Here is a 22,574-nt window from a genome sequence, read left to right as displayed (position 1 = left end):
GTTTTTTCAACAGCGGCGACTGCTCCAAGATAGTGCCAGAGTAGCACAGGTCATCTGTTCACCGATGAAGCCATCGATAAGGCATGCGGCAAGCACGTCAAAGCAAAGCACTGCTGGAGAGGATATCCACCTGCAGCGGCTTCTTTGAATCGTGCCCGTGCATCACCCGCACGCTGCCTCTCGCATTCTCCCATTTAGCGAGGAAGTTGCACCACACTTTGCTCATTTGCAACGTGGCGCACAAGACAGGTTGTCCGTGCCAGCCAATTTATCACGAAATGAAAACCCATATAGAGATGTGCTCAAATTTTGCATTAGGGAGTATTGTAATCATCGGTGAATTTATTTTTACTCACTTCTTTATTTTGCTGTGGTGTGCGTTCTGCATTGGACGATTTACTGAAGTCATATGCCATAATTGACGATGTTGCAGAAAGTGCATTGACATAGAGGCATATATGTGCCCTTGATACTCCAGCATGAAGCAGAGGCTCCCTTGAGAGGAAGGGCGCACAGGCTTTCATAAAAAAATTGACGTTTTCATGCCATGCAGCAGTTCGATACTTTGACGACATGATGATCAATGAGCGATCTGTGCATGGCACTTTTCCTTTTGCAATAGCCGATTATAGCAAGGGGCCCTTTAGAGAATACACTCAGCCAATCTACTGATGTCTTATTCCAACAAATTTAGAAGAAGGCTTTGCACTTAGCAGTGTTTATATTTCTTGCACGAATTTCACAAGCTTAAATTTTTTGTTTTGCATCATTTGAGAAAACACTTTATGTCGGTGTTTGCCTGGTTTGACCATACTTGATTGGCAAGTGGTGTTGAAACTAATCCACATCTCTGCAGCAGTTCTGTTATGGCTGACGGCGAGGTACACATGAATGGTGGTCTAATTTTTTTCTGGATTAATCAGGAAAGAAAAGATGCAAGGTGCTTTCATGAACGACAAGTACCAAAGGATAATGTAACCTTGTCATGAAATTATTGTGAGAATGACGCAATGGTATGTACAAAATGCTCTTTCAAGAATGCTAGAACAAGAATGCGTGTCACTTTATAGCACATTAAATAGAGTGGTTGGGAGTGTTATATTGTCACATTGTAGTGACAGTGAAAAACCAGTTGGTGCCAAAAATGTAACTTGGATGGCATGTTGTACCAGGTGACAAATCAATATAACTCTGGCAATCGGGTGAAAAAATGGTTCCCGTAAAATGCCAAAGCATTGCATGTGTGATAACACAGAGTCCAAGCATTTTATGAAACATTTTTATTCAAATGTACCTTCACATAATAACAAAGTTAATTGCACTTCTTTTAGAGAACTATATAACGTAGAGAAATGGGCACTGGTGGATAGTATGTATATGTACAGTAAAAAGAACTGCTTATGTCATGTGTAGTGTATGCTATGTTCTACGAAACACTTATCAAAGTGTAATTTAAAATAAAGAGAATGCAAAGAAGAGAATGCCTTGCCTTGATTAGCGTGAACTAGAAAGTAGCCACGTGTTGTGAACATGTCAACGAAAGAAAGGCTTTGCCTTTCATAACAGCAAAGAGAAAAATCGCTGAGGGTGCTGCTGAACAGCAGCCAGCTGCTAATATCCTATATATGTATATATATTTTTCTTTATAGACAGAAAAGAAATACCTATATGACTGTTTGGGCCAGCGACTTGGTACCATCGAGCCTCACGGTCCAATTAATAAATTGCTAAAAGGTAACAGAAGAAATAACTAGTAAAATACAGTGAAGCATGCGAGGGAAAAACGGGGGCCACAGAAGAAAGGGTTGCTACATAGACTGAACAGAACTTGTTCTTTACCCTGGCTGTGGCCAAGTCTCCCGTGCGCTTCACAGACAGGAATGAAATGTGTTAATGGTGCATATTTGAAAAACTTAATATGCAAGAGCAGGTTTCAGCAGTTGCATAGCCAGATGGGGAGCAATGAAGAAGAAGGTGGTAGGTTTCGGCGCTATCACACTAAGCACGGTGCTTTAGCAGGGTAGGGGCTCTCACACACTAATAAAGTCATTTCCTTATGTGCTATTGAGGACTTGCCAACAAAGAGGAGGTGGTAATGCCATCATCTGCTGGCTTCTGCTGTGGAAGCTTCCATAAATGTTCTGACAGCTTGTTGGCTACCTTTCCACGTTCAGCTGTTTGTCACTTTTTGCAAGCAAAGCCCTGCTAGCAAGAGGCAGGCAACAGTTGCGGTTCATGATGTGGGAATAAGACTGGGATGGCTGTATCAGCGACCACAAAGAGAAGGTGGTGAGATGCTGGCAGAAGAGAGGAAAAGCCGGCCAACGGCCATCCTTGAGCCATCCTGCAGCTGTTTTGCGCCGGCTGTTCACTTCCTTTGCCGTATGTCCTGGCCTTCCTTCTGATCTGACAGGTTTTTGCTGCAAACGAGAGGAAGCCACGCGTAAACAAAGCGTAAAATTGTGCCTGCGAATTTCGTGTGCAGCAACATGTCAATTTGCAGAAAGTAACAGTGACATCCTCGACACATCAGTTTCGTTTGTCACTGTACACACGGCATTGCATGCAGTTCATACAAAACAAAAGTTGCAGCATAAAGCACAAAAGTTAATGCAATGTGCCACATGTAACCTAGTTCCGAGCAGACCATTCATACCTGTCTTTACAGATGCCCACCCCCCTTTGTTTAATTGGAGGTCAAACAGCACTTAAAACATTTTTGGCATCACTTATATTTATCTCCCTTCATGTACATTTCTGTTTTTTAACATTTCAGCCAAGCTCAAGCTTGCCAGGTTATGCACTCATTTTATATGACAACAGTCCCACAGCATTGCAGATTTTGCAGCCAGAACACTGTGAGGACCACACAAGCCAGCAAGTACTCGGCACACTGAGTGTCCTGCAGATTCAGCCACAACAATTACCTTGTGAATTTGAAAGCAATATAGATAACAACCACAAGTTTCAGACAGAATTTTGATCATTTTTCAACAGATGCAACACAACTCACTATTTACAGTAAAATCTTGTTGATACGATTTCTTTACCTACCATTTCCCGGTGCCAACGTGCGTGATTGAGAACACGAAAAATGACCCAACAGAGTATGTTCCCGGAAAACACAATCTTTCGGCACCAGCGTTCAAAACATTGGCAAATTGCAATTGTATGATATATGTTTGCTGGCCGCTAGATCCCATGCAAATAAGAAAATGTGTGAGGCACGTGTGAGAAGAGAAGAGTATAACTGCCTGCTGCATCAGCTTCCCCGCAATGCTTGTTCGCCCCTCTCACATGAAAATGCTGGCGCTCACTTAGTTTCTAATTCCGGTACCAGAAAATCTCCTCCCGCATTCACAGCTATGGCTGCCAACCCTACTGTGATAAGCATCTTCACCTATCTGTATTGCAGTGCATGGGATGTAGCGCTATCGGAAGTGTGCTGCTTTTAGTAGGCGATAACCCCAATGCGACACCGTTGCCTGCTGAAGGCGGTGCGATGTGAACGTGACATTTTGCTCCGGTGGCATCACCTATCAGCTTGATTTCATTTCGGTTTCCCATTGCCACTTTGAAATACTATGCATTACAAAAAACAACAAGACGTGTCTTGGCCCGACGAAGCCCCACGAGCTGGACTTGCATTGGCGTCTCATGTCTCGTGCCACAACATTTCGTGCAACGCTTTGCATTATGTAGATGTCAACTACAGTTGCGTCTGTCAAATTTTTTTACTTCAAATCATATGCTTTCCCAGTTAGTACGTTTTTTTCTAGCGTTTTTTTCATATATGTATGAACGAGGTTCTATTGTATACAATTATGTTCCAATTTATCACTGCCTCTAAGCAAGATGCAAACATTGCAAGCCGTGGTGCAAGACTCGAGAAACACAAAGGGCCAGCCAGTCAAAAGACTCCTCAAATGCTACCAAAAACGGTGTTGGCATTGAGGTGTTGAATTTTCTTCCGGCTCCAGCACACTTGACCACAAACCTTGTTATTGTTCTTGGGTGTATACGCATGCGTGGCAGAGATTTGTGGAATGTATTCACAACAAACTTCAGTTGTTAGTCCAGCGCTGTCTTGTCCGTTTCTACTTACTTACTTACTTGCTGGAAACCGTTATGTGTTCACCATGCACCAACTGGCCCAGCAAACTACTCTACTATTCTTCCAGCTCATTCTTTCCATTTGCATCATTGGTTCAGCAACTTAGCACACTGCCCAAAAGCACACACTTTAGAGCCAGAGGGGCAGACAGTTTCATTTTGTCAAAACACAGCACGCATTGCATGCTATGAATGCACTTCTTTTTGCTTTCATTTTCACTGCAAGCCTAGCATCAGTAATGGGATGCTTTGGCACATCCTTTTTTCTTCGAATCTTTTAAGCATGAGTGTACAGCTAGTGTGATGGTTTAGGTATGAATCTGTTTTAATGGTGCAATGACAATCAAAGTACATTAAGAACGGAGCTCTTTGGGACACAATACTGTCAAAAGTTCCCAACAAAACACTTGATGGGACATATGCGTCAATAGACAGCATGCAAATGGTGTCGCAGTATTGACTCAAATATACACAAAACAATACAAAAGCAGGATAAATAAAGGAAAAAAATAAGATAAACACAAATTTAAGCTGCTCCTTTATTTTGGTCTAAACTGACTCTTCAGCATTGCATTTTGCTGGGGGCACACTACTTTTTTAAATGTTTTTTTTGTGCATAAGTATGCACCTGCACCAACACAACACATGAGGTTCTTGAAGCCAGATGGACACTAGACTTGAAACTCACCAGTGGAAGCGCTTGTAATAGTTAACACAGCAAGATGTACGACACAAGCAGCGATCAAGCCACGCAGAGATAGAAGAACACGTGGGAAAGCTTACTTTTCAGGATTCTGGTCAGTGTCAGATTCCTCGAAGTCGGGCTTCACACGCTTCTTCTCGTAGATAAAGATAATGGCGCATAGCACAGCCACCTCGACACAGATGCCAAGGAAGGGCCACAGAGCAGCCAACTTGTCTGCATAACAATGGAGAGAGTGGCAAGTATATAAATGTACACATACTGCTGCTGTAATTACAAGTACAACTTATAACAGATATATCGAACTCGAAAGGGATCGCAAGATAGTTTACTATATTGATAATTTGAAATAAAAGATATACCTATCTGAAGCTCATCTGAGCTCTCTGCATATCACGGACAGTTTCCCGAGATTGTGAAAAGTGGGAACTTAATGATTTACTTCTCCAAGGCCATTTTGTATGAACAAAAGTCGACTTATTTTTTTGCTCATGAACATTGCAAGTAGCTCGTGCTGCGACACAGTCTTTGATATGCAGATTGCAACGCTAACCCTAAAAGCCCATGTTGTACGGACGCGAGACCTCGATGCGCCTTGTGCACATTGAAGTGCATGTTGCACATTTTTATTCAAGATAATGTAGAAACGGATGCACTGTGGAAGCAAACTAGCCTGTATGGACACTTGCCATGCCGCCATCAGCGCACTTGTACAGCGAATTGCATGTGAATGTGGCTGGCCATGAGTCCATTACAATACCAACAATATGGCTTAAACAGCCTTAAACAGCAGCCCACGCTGAATGCACCCAACCACACGCAGCCGTCAAGGAGGCTCTTTTGACAGGTCGGCATAAGTTCGCGGTTTTCTGCCGCCAGCCACTCGTACTCACGGTGGAGCAGGTCCGTAACCCTTTGAGGGTCAATGACGTAAATATACGGGCCCGTGAACAAGTGCAAAATGGTTGATGTCGTATACTTACGGCACTGTCTGTATGTTTAAAATGCACGCCAATTTCCTGACTTTCTTTTCTGGCATGGGCTGCCACTATGTGGGAATACAGGAAATTTTTTTCTCACGCCTCCCTTTTTCGGTTTTCATTTCACAGCTTGTTTTAGAGCTTGTTTGATATGGCACATCTATATACTACCGCATGTGCATTAGCACGGGCGGTCTCGGCTTTTTGTGCTCGCTAAACTGATGGCTATCTCGTTGCTAATCGCTCAAAGGGCGACTTCCTGTTTCTTGCTCATTTAGTGCTCACAGGGCTGCGCATAGGAAGGATGCTGCCGTGCATGCGTTTCCTTTTCTTTTTTGTTTTTTTTGAGACTCGTGAAAAATAATTGCCTCTGGTTGGTGATAAGATGAAGATTAGCGGAAGTTTGTCACACATTTTGCTTTTTTGACGGGCACACGACCCCAGTTTTCTTGAGTGTGCTCACCTACGCAGTTCAATTATGCTATACACGTAAATATTAGTGTAAGAGCAGGAACATTTGACACTTGCGAAATATTCTCGTGTGCGCATTTTCTAATAACTTGTGTGTCATTAATAATGTTAATTAATAACTCGTATGCCTTGTGTGTATAACAATACACTAAATTTGTAGTTTATTTCCTTTCTTTATTGTTGTCATTCATGATTAAACAGTACATATATACCAATGCAAAATATTTTTTTCTCACTTTACAATCATGCTAGAATAATTACGACAAATTTTTTTTGAAATAAGTCCCTCAGAAGAATTAGAATCTGCAATAAAAGAAATTGACCCTGGGCAGTCACGGCGAAAAAAATCGACCCTCAAAGGGTTAAAAGGCAAAGATCCGGGCTTGTTTCATGACAATGTAGCACTTCACTGGCAGAGACCTATCACGCATTTCAACGATGTACGCGTCCAGACTTCGGCCTGTGGGAAATTCACTAGCCGTCACCGGTGAAAATTTTGCTGGTGACTCTCGCACCACCCGTTCAGAAACATTGAACTTGCGGCCCACTGCACAGTGATTTGTTTCTTCGCCTTAGAGGATGGCAGCCCTCTTGAACGCTGATGTGAACGAGCGCCATATGTTTAGTGGGCCTGGGGCACTCATGACGACTGAGGAAGCAAGGAAGTAGCACGTAGCCGGCAGTCAAGTCGAACACGTCAAACCATGAGCTACAGGGAAAGAGAAACACGAGCGGTGTCTGCTCTTCTATGAACTATCGATCCTTCCCGCAAGCGCCGCAGTTCTGAGGGTGCTGTCGCGAATGGAACAGCGGCACTTCCATCAACTATAGACACCCCCCCCCCCCCCCCCATGAGTATTATGTGCACTGTAAAACTCTCAGAAATGTTGAAAAACCCTTCTGAAAAGCGAACAAACGTGCAGGATAGCAAAAAGCTACGGGTAGGGCCATAGAACAAACATAAAATTGAAACTATGTTGTAGCTCCCCTGATATCTCGTTGGTCTCGCTTATTTTGGCGGTGCCATGTTTTGGTTTCGATTGTAAGTCAACCCCTCCCCACTTCAGATTTTCAAATTAAAAAAAAATAGGTCGACTTACAGTCGTGTAAATACAGTGTGTTATCTAGACCCAGTAGAAAAAGTAGGGTGTGCATTTCTCGTACTGAGGACCATATAGGAAGGGATAAAAATACCAATGAATAATTTTCAGAAATAAAGATTTCAGATCTTCAGTCCCAGTCTTTATTGAACAACCCCGTAATAAACATTAAATTGTGATACTTATATAGTATAGTCCTAGCTCATTTCATCCAAGCGTCAGGAAACTACTGTAATGCATATGAGAGTTTTATAGGAGACTCGAAGATTGGTCAGTAAGTGCAATTGTACAAGACAAACAAGGAAATACATGCTCACCCTTGACACGAACCAAAACTGTCATGGTCTCATTGCTGATACCATTGCTGGCAACACAAGTGTACTGGGCCCTGTCATCAAAGTTGAGGTCCTGAATTACAAGCTTGGCATCGGACACATTGTTGATCGGCTCCAGAGTGACACGTGGGTCCGAGATGTTCAGAGGTTCGTCATCTGTAGCAAAGGTGAAAATGTCCACATGCCGTTCAGAGAGTAAAGAGGGTGTAAAAGAAAACTAGATTTGCATATTAGTTCATGTCTGTTCTTACAAAGTCATTTGTAGTGCATTGCTGTTCTCATATTGACCTCCACACGATTACGTCGAATCTTGCGCAATCACAAGTGGGATTTGGTAAAAGCAATATGTTCTAGATAACATAAAACCACAGTTGCCACTCTACCTTTCTGCGTAGTGTGTTTTTGTAGACTCAATGATATTGATTATCTACGAGTGGAGAATCCCGCAAATTGTGTAATGAATCTTTCAAAGCATATTTACAGTAAAAAATATACGCAGTGCTATACTGCACTGTACTATACTATACTACACTGTACTATTCTTGCTCCTCACATGATTACACAGGATTGGTTAAAACAGCTATATTTGCTGCACATGAATGACTCCAAGAACAAACAGAAGGCACACATTTTTTTTAAAGGTGAGTAATGAAATAACATTTTTAACTTGTCATATTTTTACGTTGAATAAAGGTACAAGCCCCCTGCACTTTACAAAATATGCTGGCAAGCACCAGAGTGCCCTAAATAACGAACTACAATACTTGTCTCTACAAATCAGTTTAGGCTTCAGTACAAAGGAGGGGGATGTGCTATGACAATACACTGGCTTGTCCCATTCCTGGGATCGCTGCAGCTGCCACATTCAAGCACAGCCTAAAAAAACATGTGCAGCACTTTATTTCTGAGCACAGCTCTTAGGCGCCCATTCCTGTGGTGAGCGTTGGCATTGTCCATAAGTGTCCTCATAACCGAGTACAGCGAAGGATGAAAGTGCGAACGTGGATAAAAGACTGACAGTGAAGAGAACGCGAGGAGGAAAGCAGAGGAGTAAGGTGCAGCGGAACCATGAGACAGAAAGCAGAGGAAAAGCGTAGTGCCACGCAAGATGAGCTTTGTGGCAATGATGGTTATGACGTGGTGCCAGAGTAGTGCATGTCGTTTGTTCACTGATCATGCCACCGATATCATATATGGAAACAAAGCGCTGCATGAGTGGAGGTCTGCCTGCTGCGGTTGCTGCGAATTGCGCCCATGTGTCACCCACGCGCTGCCTCTCACTATCTCCCAATTAATCAAGCAATTGTGCCACACTTCGCTCCGTTTGCAATGTGCCGCACGAGACATATTGTCCGTACCAGCCAATATATTGCAAAATGGAAACACGCATACAGCTGCACTAAAATTTCACATTAGGGAGTATCGTAATTGCTGGTGAACTTTTTATGAGCGACACCGTCATAACTGGCCTTATTACTACACGACAAGAGCAAATTCTGCTCTGTGTCGCAACATCACAACAATGTCAATGATGCCCGGTTTGGCGTAGCGGGACGACCTTGGCATTAAATTAAAATATATTTGCAATTGTTTCTCCTTGAATGTTGTTCTTTATCTGGAGTGACCAAAAAAGATCTCTGGTCTTACATCAGGAGCCTGTAGAGTGCAGCATAGGAGTGCAAAGATCCTTTACTAACCCTTGAACCAGGTGACAACAGGTATTGGTACACCAGATGCCTTGCAAGACAGGGTGAGTGGGTCTCCTTCCACTTGGTTCTTGGAGCTTTCTGCGTACTCAATGGACACGTTGGCTGCAACAAGAAGGCAATAATCTCAAAAATGTCTCCCTACTGCACAATGTGTTGAACATTGATTTGATCGTAAACTGTTGGTTTCAGCCTTACAGATTGCTTATAGGCTCTTCAAGGCCAAAACATACAGATTGCTTATAGGCTCTTCAAGGCCAAAACACAAATGAAAAAGAATTAGGGAAAGACACACATGACAAGTGCTGAGCTTCTTTCATCCTGTTTAGTTGCCGCATCTGGCATAAATTTTCACTAGCTATCCCAGTCTGTTTACATTACTGCTGCTTATGAGCACCCACTCAGATTAATGGGTCCCTATAGAAACATTTGCCAGGCATTCGAAGACATGCTTGTTCACTATGCAGTACACTGAAGAGCAATATAGCTACTTCGAAGAACATCAGCATAGCTAGCGATGTACTACAATGCAGAGAGGCATTGTTTTGGATCACACACTACAGGTAGCAAACTGAGAAAAAAAAAAATACTGCAACTAAACAATCTTGGCCTTCATGCTTGCCTTCACTCTGTATGACATGCAGGCAAGGCGTCACCACAACCGCTATTTTATACAAAACACTGAGTAAAGGCTATACAAAACCAGAGTTTCGAATGACTATCCTACCAATCAAAACAAATACTGCCAGAATGATATTATGCTTCTGCCATATAACAACATTATATATATATATATATATAAGCTGTAACGTATATCTTACACAAAATAGAGTAACAGTAAATAAACCGATGATAATTTTACATAACAGAAGAAAAAAGTTTGTTGTCAATCATGGCTTGGTGCACCTACCAGTACTGCTTACAAGTGCAAAGTGCATAGTACTAGTGTGTTAGCCTGCTCTTTAGCATGCAAAGATGCTCACTAGGATATGCTGTGAAAGTTTTGTAGGAATTATAGATGTATAAGAAGCTGTGGTAATTGCTTTAGGCTGTGTACAGCTACCAATTTAACCTTATATTTGCATGTGACCAACAAAAGCAGAAAACAAGTGCTAATAAGGACTGCTTCCCCCGCTTACTGGACTGTCTCCTATATGGGGCTGATACCAGCATGGGCATACTAGCACGGGCAGGCTTCCTTTTCACCAAAATACTTCTGTATCACCAGTACACATGGCAAAGCATATTGACCAATGGCAAGAGAATTAAATAGAGGGAGCAATTATGTAAACCTCCCCTACCACCTAGTAAATGGCGTGCTGCTTACTCTGAACAACAATTGTGGCTTTCTCATCAGTGCCATTAACAGTGCATGTGTAGTTTCCAGTGTCTAGGTATCCTGGATCCTTGACTTCCAGGCTGTGGGAATCGCTGTTGATGATGTACTTATTTCCATTCGAAAGCACGGTGCCATTCTTGGACCTGTGACAATACATAATGCCTGCTGTTAAATTATGAAACATGCAAAAGGGTAAATAAACTATCAGGAATTCAGATATCTCAGCTAGTGGGACTACAAGGGAGACATAGCCAAAAGGAGCCACACTGGTGGGATGTCATATGACATTGCATTATGGTGCAACACACTTTAGATATTCTTTTGTTGTATGGCTCTTCTCACCCGATGAAAAAGAGCCATAAGGTATTCATAAATATATAATTGTGGTTATGCCACATATTGTTTATTGCAATAGTAGCTCTACATGCTTTGGTTCAACACAATGTTGCAAGATGTTGCGACCAGCAGTACTGTTACTGGTTATGTTTCCAGCATTCCATACACAGCAACACATACCTATATGCCATTAAATATTATTAATAACTATGCAGTGTCTGCTAAAATGAGCAATATGGACCAGTAAGCAGACACAAAGGCAATGTGCAAATGTATGCAGCAGCTAAACACAGGTGTAGGCAAAACAGTGAGCCTTAATTGAACCCTTGTGCATGTAACAGACCAAATTGACACTGTAGTGCTATCAAAGTTATATGTGAGAATGCTAATACCAACATAATTTGGGGCATGCAAAGAAAAGCCAGGGCAAGGCCAAATTTCACATGTGCACTCTCTTACTAAAATGAAGTGCCTTAGCCAACAATAAAATTCCCAATTAGAAGTTCACTATTGGACAGGACGTTAGACTTGACTACAAAGTTACTATGTTTAAGGCTAACTTCAAATGGTCCCAGCACAAAGGCAAAGTGACCATGTTGCTAATAAAAACTAAAATACTAGAGGTCAATCAGATATGCAGCATTTTTATAGAGAATTTAGTGGGCTTATTTATTTGTTTTTGACTACATACCTGTGATGAATTTTTCTTTCTCTTCCTTGAGCGAAATGTAATGAATCATTGATCCCAATGGCTCAACCAGACACTGCATCGTGCAGTAGCATTCACTCCTTTCTTACATTTAAAGAAGGTAACATAATATACTACTGTCCACCTGACCTGACCACCATGCACTGAACACAATTGCTCTGTCACTTTGTACTTACAAGTGCATCCTAGTTTTCAAACTATGGTAAAGGTAACTTGAACAAACTAAGCATGCTAAAGACATGTATTGATGGAGGAGATAACTTGGGAGACTAGGTATGCTGTCAGTCAGCACAGTTTGGTAATCACAATGGAAAGCAGTCAACGGTAACTTAATTTAAATTGTTGTGTAACAGCCTTGCTTCTGTCCACAAGAATTAGTACATCATTAGATGGTTTAGATATAGCGGAGATGTACCAGTGTAGACACACTTTGGAATAACGAAAGACGTAGATATGACGTATACCAGCGATGACAACTGTGACACTTGCGTTTATTAAAAACTGTGCATAGCTTCCATTACATCTACAGGTTGTATACCACTTATCTGTTGGCTTGAATGTGCCAGAAAGTGGCATAATCACCATAAATTTTTTTCCTGTACATTTTCTTCGCTGAAGATAATAGTCATGCAACACAAAAGCACTTTCAGTACCTTAGGTTAATCACAGAAAAGTCTCAAGATGTTGCCACCAGTGCTGCTGCTATTGCATACATTCTCCAGTATTTGCACTATAGTCAAACCTCATGATAATGAAGTCGCATCTGACAAAAATATGTTTCGATTATATCTTATACATATTATTAGTGTTCACATTTTGAGTTCTAAAAAAATTTAAAGATAATCCCAATCAGGTCTATGCAAGAGAGACTTGCTGGCTGTAAGCCAGTCAAGCTAAGCCGCTGAGCAAAATGGGCATGCATATCCTAAATGTGCGGTTTGAGTTTCTCTTACTGAGAGTGACATTTTGCTACTGTAATATATGTTTTGAGGTCCAAGCAAAGAAATACTTGCTTTGACGTAATCAAAGTTGTCCCGAATCTTGCATTTTTGGTTTCGTTACAACAGTAGAGTAACCATTGAAACAAAGCATGGCCAATCAAATATTAGGTTTACTTTGTCATGTATGATAATTTGTCACAATATTCTTATTATATTAAGGTTCAACTGCATATGCTGCTAGTATGTCTATTTTTGAAAATTTCTCTGCTGGCCTTAGCCTGCATAAGGGGCAAAGTACCTTCCTACAAGATGAAAGGCTTATCACAAGAGCCTGCTATGCACAGCTACTCAATACTTACTTAGCAATACTTAGTAACGCCTTACCAATAGATTTCCTTGCTGGGGTCCTCGGTGGAGTTGCACTGTAAAACTAGCGTATGTGATCTTACGTCGAGAATTATGCCTTTCCCTGGAATTTCCTCATTGGTTTGGATAGCATTCACTGTGGGAAAGAATAGAGAAAACAAGGTTAAAAAAAACTGCCTTTTCTGAAGAAAGGCAACATAATGTGGACTCCTGGTGGCACTGACTGTGCCTACTAGCTACACGAGTGTAACTGCCCAGAAACCTGCAAGTTACTACAGATTTCTTGTGTTGATTTGTGTCGGCCATTAGGACTAATAAGGTTGCCATTTTTGGTGACACTACGAAATATTTCTCCTTGGCATTGGAAGACCAGTTCATTCTCTTTGTCTCAAAATGCAACAAGAAAATTTTTTTTTAATTTCTTAGGTCAGAAAGAGCCTTCAAAACTAAATGAGGAGTAGGCTGGTTTTGATATTGGGTTCACAGTAAAACTTTATAAACACGAAAAAGTAAGAAAAGCAAAAATGAACCATTAGTGTTGCTCCCAAATTATCAAACAAGTATTGAAAGTGGCTGCATCTGGCAGGCTGTCAACATACAAAGTACTGAAGTGGTTGTTCTCGTAGATAATGCAGTGCTGCTGAAGGGGTAACAACAACAACAAACAAAACAAAATATAACCAACACGACAAAAACAGAAACTAAAATTTAAAATATATATACAGACGAAGCAATAAACCAGCAAAATGAAGTGTGGCCTGGTGAGCACAAAGCATGCCGACAACCAAGGCTTGGCCAACCCAACAAACAGGGAAGTATATAGACAACTACGGGCAGGCTCTCAGTGCGGTATGCCGAGTGCAGGCTGGAAGGGGCGGGCCCTATATGCCACTTTTTCGCCCGAGGTGCACACTGAAAAAAGGCAATGGGATGCAGGTTAACAAAACCCGACCCACTGAGCCAGCCAAAAAGTGAGGGGTAGGGGCCATGAGATAACGAAACAAGGTCCCAGCATCCCTAGCTATACCCCCCCCTCGCTCCATCCAGTCGTTGTGGTGCGCCAGTAAAAGACAGCTCAGCGCAGCCCCCCTCATGCACATTTCCTCAACAGGGGAAGGCGGCCAGGTAAGTGGCCCCAGGCAAGCAACACAGGAGGCAGCAAATGAAGGAAAAGAAAAGAAAGAAGCCTGCAGTTTGCTCTGAGCCATGCAACACCACCAGAGGAACGAAACCCCTGGGACAACTGCAGGAGAGGTGGGAGCTGTGCGGGAGAGGGGCAGAGTCACAGCTGTTCAAGCAGGACTAGGAGTCATCCAGTTGGACTGTCACTCTGCAGGCAGCTTGTCGTGCACTTTTGTCTGCCAGCTAACAAACTTCCTTGGCAGCGAGAACATTCCTGACGCAGCCACACCATGCCCCTAAGTGTTTCAATATTCCCCCTTTTTAAAGGAACTTTTTATTGTTTCACCATAGCAGTGAGATCTGAGCAGACGCCATCACCCATAAAGAGAAAATTACAGGTTGTGAACAGAAATGAAATTAGGATGTGGGAGAGAGAGAGAGAAAGGATTTGGGAGGCACTGGACACAGTAGCGTGCGTGAGGTGAACGGAGAAGGCACTCATGCCCACATTGTCTGAGATGGGAAGGAGGGGAAACGTTGAGGTGAGCACATTGTCACATGGGGACACCAGCAGGTAGTAGGATGGACAGCATGCCGAGGAAATGGACTGAGGGGGCGCACTTTCCCACATTACCCATCAGGACTCTGTCACAGGGCCGTCACAGCTCTTCCTACAATGCCTCTCAGTATTCAAAGTAAAGAAAAAGTAGCTGATCTTAAATGCAAGTATGCAAGCAATAGGCAAATATGGTTGGGAGTAGCAAAAAAAAAAAATCATTGCACATGATGGCCTTTCTATGCTTCAGCTGCTGTACAAATAGTAACTAACCCTGCTGCCAGAGTCTTGCTGCAATGAAGAAACCAAGAGCAGCTAGAAGTTAAAGAAAAAGAAAATGTGCAGTGCCTCATTTATCTCGTAGTCAGAGCCCACACACTGCACTAAACCTTGAAGATTTAAGTGTACGCTCTCACCAATGAATGTCAGTAAAAGATAAATATGCAGTGACTGACTTAATTTGTTGTACAGACTACATGTAAACAAATCTCATTCAATGCATTTGGTTATCGTAATGTCTACCAATGAGGTATGTTCATGAGACTAGATACATTCAGAGTGAGCTAGCTCTGAAACAAAAGCAATGGTTCCCTATATTTAATGACCAAGTCACTTCCTGGCAACTGCCTTGCTAAGCACTGTGACAGCCCCCGTAACAGACCGTGGGGGCCTTACCAGCGACCACAACGATTCGGTGGGCATGGGGGCTGAAGCTGCTGCACTTGTAGTGTCCCGCGTGGGAAAGGTGGGCCCTTTCAACTGAGAGACGCATGAAGATGTGGCCAACAGAGCCATTGTTGGAAGAGTAGTCCTGTTGCAGGTGGTAGCCCTGGCTCTGAGCTACAGGCACGCCGTCCTTGAGCCACAGTGGCACATGAGTCATTGGCACCTTGCATGTGATGGCAAACTTGCCTCGCTCACGAACTACCGTCGTGGCCATGGGAGGCTCAGCGGCACCGCTGGATTGTGATGTTTCGCTAGCTCCTGAGGAGAGGAGGGAAGCAAGAGTGTGCTACCCTTTACGGGTATCCTTGGTGCATATTCCACATATTCTGGCAGAAATGGGCCTTACTCACTCCTAGCTTGCAGCACTGTATAAAACTAAAGTGAAATGTATTCAGTGTGTATGCATGGAATGATACTTTTGGCCTAAAATCGGCAGAATACTGCTACGTTGGCACTTTCTCAGCAGCTTACAACACAACGGCAGGCATTCCAGTATTCACACACACTTCAAAGTAATGCCACAGAAGAGGGTACTGAACAAATCTAGACCAGTTGTCACTATCAAAGTGATACTGTCATTCACTTAAGGAACACACCAAGTGTCCAATCAGCTGCTTGCAGAACAATGATGAAAGATCAGGAGTTGAATGTTTTGTGACAAATGGTACTAATAATTAATGGCGCTTCTGAAACATGCTCTAAAGTATGGAATTAGCTTGACTACAGGCTATTGCAATAAAGAGATGGAATGGCTAGAAGCAGCTAAATGTGCTACCAAGGGAAGCCTTTTTACGGTGTTCAAAGAACAAGAGGAAAACTTCAGATATTGTTTTACGTTACAAAAGCGGTTGTGTATTATATAGTGAGGAACTGCCAGAAAAGATTGAAGTGACTGTCCGGCATCTCCAACAGCTCCTGGTAGCATGTGTCGAAGTGTAAGGTGCTGGCACTATCTAGACCTAGCCAGTTCAAGCACCTTCAGAGGTTTATCAGTCATCTGGGCAACAAACATTCCATGCCTTTAGATAATTCATAACCACAGCCTTCAAAGAAGAAATTTGTACTGGACTGGAGCATATGTGCATATATCATGCAAGGTGCATATACGGAGGCTACAGTTATGTCTGACACATACGACTACATCAGCATGTAGCACAGTATCTAATGAAAACGTGCTCATGTATAAGTTGTGTGTGCAATAACAAAATTAACGCCTGCAATTATCCAGAATATGTACCCTTATAACACATTTCTGAAATAGGTAATATCAACAACATGGTGGCCATGACGTAGTCTTGGCTCCTGCACTTGCTTCTGGTGCCTGCTGCAGGTAAAAGCATGGCCTTAGAGATTGGTTTTTGTAACTAAATTTAATAATGAAATTCTTACGTTTTTCTGTGCTAAAACTACGATTTTATTTACGACGCATGCTATAGTGAGGGACTCTGGATTAATTTTAACCACATGAGGTTCTTTAACGTGGACCCAATGCATGGCACACGGGCATTTTTGTATTTCACCCCATCAAATGGCCGCCGTGGCCGGGAATGAATCCTGTGCCCTCAGGCTTAGTGCAATGCCATATGATATCCACTACACCACCACAGCGGATGCTTTTGTTACTCTGAGGCAGTGGTGTTCCATACCTTGCAAAAGAATTCCCATTTCTATGCATAAAAATTCTTTATATGAGACAATTTTCTTTGCATTATACTAAAATATATCTCTAAATTTCCTGGCACATACTCATTGGTTAAGTGTGCTAAAACACATATATATATATATATATATATATATATATATATATATATATATATATATATAGTGTTTATTCAAGGTCGCGGTCGGACAACTATTGATAACACAATTTCCAATTTCAGTTCCTGACATACTTCTGCATAGGCAGAGCTCTAGCATCAACTAGCGATGGTGGCTCACAGCTTTTTACCGATTCTGCGTAGGCAACCTTATCAAATATCGACCCAACAAAGTGCAGTTCATGTTTTGTACCCAGCAGCACACTTGCTTTTCTATAACAAAGACTATTACAGCTTGAAGCTTACCGACTCAGTTTCACCTCTGCACTGAAAAGCATGCGCTGTTGGTTGTCGAAATGATGGCTTGCTCAAGGCATAATTCTAATATTTGCACCATCAATCTTAAAAGTAACTGCAATATCAAAAGGTTCCCTTTATTCCTTTCGTCCAACATTGTGAGCGAAAATTTTCCGAAGAAGGGAAAACTCCCTGCACGAAACACCACTACTCCCAGGAAGCTGCTGCATACAGAGAGCTGGGTTTGGACACCACCTATAGGCACTAACACATCTGATATTTCCTAAAATGATGATTTAAAAGGACAAAAAAAAAGCTTTTCATACTTTTGTCAAACAACTGGCTATAAAGCACTGCAACTTGTGGTCACAAAAAGTCATAGCTATATTAATTAACAAAAAACACAGTGAACATGGAAGGAAATGTGAACCATCTTAAAAATAAACTCCCACAAGGTTAACAATGGAAGAGCTGAAGGCGCCATCAGTCATTTACCCTCAGAGAATTTATGATTATGCCAATCTGCGCACAACTACCATCGCGCTCTAGCGTGTGCCTCTGCTACTGCAGCTAGATGCAGCGTTTTTTTTTTATCCTTACGACCTTACTTTCGAGAGCTTTCGCACTGCACACGTCCTTTCACGAGTTGCACAGCCGGGGCAGTTTATTTTTCTTTCTTTTTTCCCTGTTATTTCCGGAGTGGCTGCAATTTTAACAGTGACGCCGATTCGGATCCAATCCATAATGGTTCGCATACCAGCCTGCAAGCTTCGATCGTTGAACTGGGTCTCTGCGGTTTCGCAAGTTATCATCCGACTGGCGTATGAGGTGTTGTCGTTCCTGTTGGTGTCAGGGCCTCTACTTCTCTGCTTTTCCATCTTTACGACAATGCGTTTACCCCATCTAGCGAGGCCACTGACGATAAGGACAAGTGTACACGTTATCTGCACAAGGTGCTCTCGCTAAAAGCGCCGACGAGTTCTCTCCATTTTTACGTGCTGCAGTCAGCCATTTTCGCCGCCTTTTCGTCAACCAACTAGGTTAAAATCACGAGTTTACAAAGCTTACAGAACGGTGCATCAATACTGCAGGAAACAAACAACGTGAACACCAAATTTAAGTTAATGTCACCTGGTCAGCTGGCTTTGCCACAGGCGTTCAACGCCATGCGTGATTGAAAACTTTAGGCACTAATAAGTACCGATAGAGGAAAAATAAAATAATGAAGTCGCGTCATCGCAGATCAGTTTATACCGCCAGCGTTATTACTTTCTCTCCCTCTCTAGCGGACCGTTTATATCGCAGTCATGCCTCGTTCGTCCTTCAGACCTTGGCGCATTCATACCGAGGCCTTTTTGCGTGTCGCCAGAACCCAAGGCTCACTCACTCCATACAGCCAATCGACTAAACAGTGCGGGTGATTTTCCTGGCGAAAGCTTCTGTTCCAAGGCTCACATAGCGATCGGCTTGCGCAATAATTCGTTTTAGAATATAAAAGCAACCCATACAAAGAACCGAATAGTAACGGTAAGGGAAACTACATGTTACGTCTTTAGTTATTATTACTATTTTTTTTTTCTTTATGCACGGCGATATTGGGCCGTTTGACGACTCTCACGACACAAACAATATACTTAAAAGGAAAAAAAAAGAAAGAATCGCAACTTCAGACTCATTGCGCTGGTCACCACAAGTGATTGCGGGCAACAGTGAGCAAAAGCGTCCCGAAGACTACCGTCATACCTGTGCGAGTGACGAAAAGGACGAAAGCAACCGCTATCATGTGGGGTCCCATGTCGGCTCCGGTGGACGAGCCTTGTGGCTGGCGGCGAGGCGCTTGTTATTTGCTTCGACGTCACGACGACCGCCAAACCGGACCCAAACGGCTGTGTTTCAGTCACTCGCAGGGCGGTCCGTACAGACCGGACTATGTCAGCTGTTTCCGTCCGACTATTGCCGCAGACAAACTCGTTGCCGCACTACCCGTACAGCTGCCTCCCTCCTGGTACTGGTGGCGCCGCGTCGCGAGCCGAGAGAGCACTTGTCTATCCATTACACACGCTTGTACGAACGGAAGAGAGGCCAAATGCATTGGCTTGCAAGTAGTTCTAAAGTTCGCCGCTGCACACAAGTCTACAAAATTTAGCAGAAAATTAGGCGCTGCTTGTCAACCATTTACATTCGTTGCGTCAGCGTATGTGTGGTAAGTAGCGCTATTTCTAAGCAGTAAACAGTTGCCCTGTCGGGAACGTTAAATACTAACAAAGATGAGGATGAAGTGACGCGCTTGGACAAAACTTGTGAATTTTGCGTTCGTCATATTGGAGAGGAGTAGGTTGTTGTTAGGCAACGATCGTTTATCCGCGAGGCCGACGGACCCCTTGGGCCAAGGCGGCGGCGGGGCCTGCGCGGCGACGTACGTACTGGCTGCCAGCCAGCTGCGAGCGGAGGGCGGCGGACGGCATGAACTAGCGTCAACGGCTGCGGTTTGTCCCTGAGTCACGGCGATTGGCACGTGCGCTCTTGGGGAGCACCCTGCAAGAGAGAGATTGCGCTTTTCGCAGTCGTACCATAGGTCGTACGCTTTACGGGGATTAAGGAGTTCTAGAAATAGTGTACCCAAGCGGCTTTGCGTACGCGAAAACTGCTTCCTAGTCATGTGGTACGCACTTTGCATTCTTTTCTAAGCCTAGTGGTTTGCGTCTCGTAACTATAAAGACAAATTCGCTTTGCCGAACCTGAATTTTATGACTCCTCTGCTGTAAAGGAATATAATTACACGTATGACGACGTTTGGCTGAGAGAGATGGAGATTTAATAGTTTACGCAGAAAGCCTCTGGGTGTAAATTGTTGTTTCTTTAAAGACTCGATGTAAACTGTTGTCGCACGTACTTGGATATACACGACAGCATGTCGGCCATGAACGAACTTTGATACACTTTGCTGCCTGTCAAGCGAGTACGCCACTGTGCGATAGGTATAAATGAAGGCTAGAATGTTTTAACAATTATTAAAAAAAAGGAAGAAACGTGCTTGTAGGCTTATGCATCTCGTTGAAGAATCCGGTGTAAAATCTCAAAAGAATATATATGAACAAATTTTGTTTCTTCATCGGGAATGATTTTTCGTAGGGCGAGTCTGCGCACGCATCACCAAAGACCTGACTTCATCTATGATCAGTCAATGTTTATCAGAGGGACAAACATGAAAGAAATGATGGAGGAAAAGCTTTAAACTTGCATTATCAGAAGGCATACAACGAAGAACCTATGCAAAACGACGATAAGTGGCATAATAAACCAAATACTTTCCTTTTTACCACATATCTTTCCACATATCTGGGGAGAGGGTGGATGCGCGGATGGAGGTAATTGCATATGGTTGCCAATGCACGAGCCTCACCCCTCCATCCGGGACCATCTATCGTTGCGTATAAGCCATTAGTTCCTAAAAGACGCAGTGGTGCCCACTTACAAGACGGACTGCATCAGGTCGTAAAAATGTTCGCTAAAATAGAATTTCGCTATAATTGTACATATGCTTAAGCCAGCGTTTATTGCGGGAGCCAACAAAGCTCACGGCTAGCGTTTTTTGTTCTTCTTTTTTAAAATTATTAACGTAGTGGGCAGTTCTTTAGTCTTTACCCAATCACACTCTCACGGGGTTGCCGGGCCTTATACGGGTGTCACACGACGCATTTTTGATCGCGATCAAGCCCGATCCGGATCGAATTTCTCGCTCGTGATTGGCCCCTTTGCAACAAAATGCGCGAGGGAGCCAATCACAGTCGAGAATTTCTATCCGGATCGGTCCCGATCGCGATCAGAAGTGTACGTACGTGTGACACCGGTATTATTCATATACTCGATGCACAGTAGGTATCTCTGCATAGGGTGTCCCACGTAATTTGAGCCAAACATTAAAAATACGCAAATGCCACGTAGCTGGACAGAACCAAGGTAATATTGTTTGTCATCGCTTGGAGATACTCAGATTATGTTTTTCATTCCGCCCAATTATATAATTCGTCTTAATTAATTAATCAACTTCTCAAGAATTATAATTAGATGAAAAGTGTCAATGAGAAAATTGTAGAACAACATGAAGAACTCCCGATACAGCTTTCTATTGCTCGATATGTGCTACATAAAAATGTTTTTCCCAGCGTGAAAGGAGCCCGCCAACACACGCAAAATTGTCGCGCCACTGGCCGGTCGTGGCACTTTGCGCGTATTCGTGGGCTTCGTTCACGCTTGGAAAAACCCTTTCATGTAGCACGTATCGAGCAGCAGAAAGCTGTATCGGGAGCTTTTGTCGAGAGACGTTTGAAATATTGGTAGAGAATAACCGAGAATCATGTCTAACAAAAATTGGTATACATAGTATCATAATTCTGTCACCATGCGCTTATACAGACAACAGGTAGCTGCAATGAAAACATATTTATATATTATTTTATTTTATATTTTATATTAAAGTTGGATATGAACTTAAGCATGATTATGTCTATACAGAGAGAGCAAAATTTATTTACATAAAGGCAGTGAGGTCTGCCTGAGCTATAACTTGCTTTGACCTACTGCTCTACACTGGGGAAAATGGCTCATGAATGATGATGATGATGATGATATGAGGAGAAAGTGTGTATATACATGTTCACAACGTTGTGGCATCTCTAAAGCCGTGCGTCCAGCCGAGTGGCTTGTAGAAAGGCTATAGCGGCACTTGTTATCAGGGCTGCGCTGCCAAGAGGCGAGGAGCAGGACCTAAAAGAAACTCGTCTGATAGCGGCCTCTTATCGACGTTTGCAATGGAAGAGACCAGTTGCTGTCGTTTTTGCGCGTACGCGGGACAAACGCAAAATATATGATCAATTATTTGTGGTACCTTAGAGTATTCGCAGTTTGAACTAGTATCACTGCAGCCGATCAGATGTCTATAACGCTTGGTGAATGCGACACCAAAGCGAATCCGGTGCGCCATGCTTGTTTGGCTTCTTGTGAGCTTTAGTGGCAT

The 22,574-nt window shown here is 42.9% G+C and overlaps 1 protein-coding gene across 2 annotated transcripts in view; it reads right to left on the bottom strand.

Annotated features, from left to right (window-relative positions):
* Positions 1-1,265: 1,265 nt before the first annotated feature.
* LOC135902427 (neuroplastin-like) overlaps positions 1,266-22,574 on the bottom strand; it is a 64,394-nt gene continuing 43,085 nt past the window's right edge. For both annotated transcript variants that reach the window (XM_065432475.2, XM_065432476.2), the window contains 6 exons: positions 13,118-13,235; positions 10,736-10,890; positions 9,400-9,513; positions 7,685-7,858; positions 4,897-5,032; positions 1,266-2,420 (listed from right to left, as the gene is read on the bottom strand). In XM_065432475.2, coding sequence (XP_065288547.1) covers positions 2,369-2,420; positions 4,897-5,032; positions 7,685-7,858; positions 9,400-9,513; positions 10,736-10,890; positions 13,118-13,235 — 749 coding nt within the window. In that variant the 3' untranslated portion in view covers positions 1,266-2,368. The remainder of the gene's footprint in view (positions 2,421-4,896; positions 5,033-7,684; positions 7,859-9,399; positions 9,514-10,735; positions 10,891-13,117; positions 13,236-22,574) is intronic.

This window comes from Dermacentor albipictus, chromosome 1, assembly GCF_038994185.2.
Source record: "Dermacentor albipictus isolate Rhodes 1998 colony chromosome 1, USDA_Dalb.pri_finalv2, whole genome shotgun sequence".
Classification (NCBI taxonomy): Eukaryota; Metazoa; Arthropoda; class Arachnida; order Ixodida; family Ixodidae; genus Dermacentor; species Dermacentor albipictus.
The sequence above is the reverse complement of the archived record's forward strand: the minus strand, read 5'-3'. Positions and strand labels throughout refer to the sequence as shown.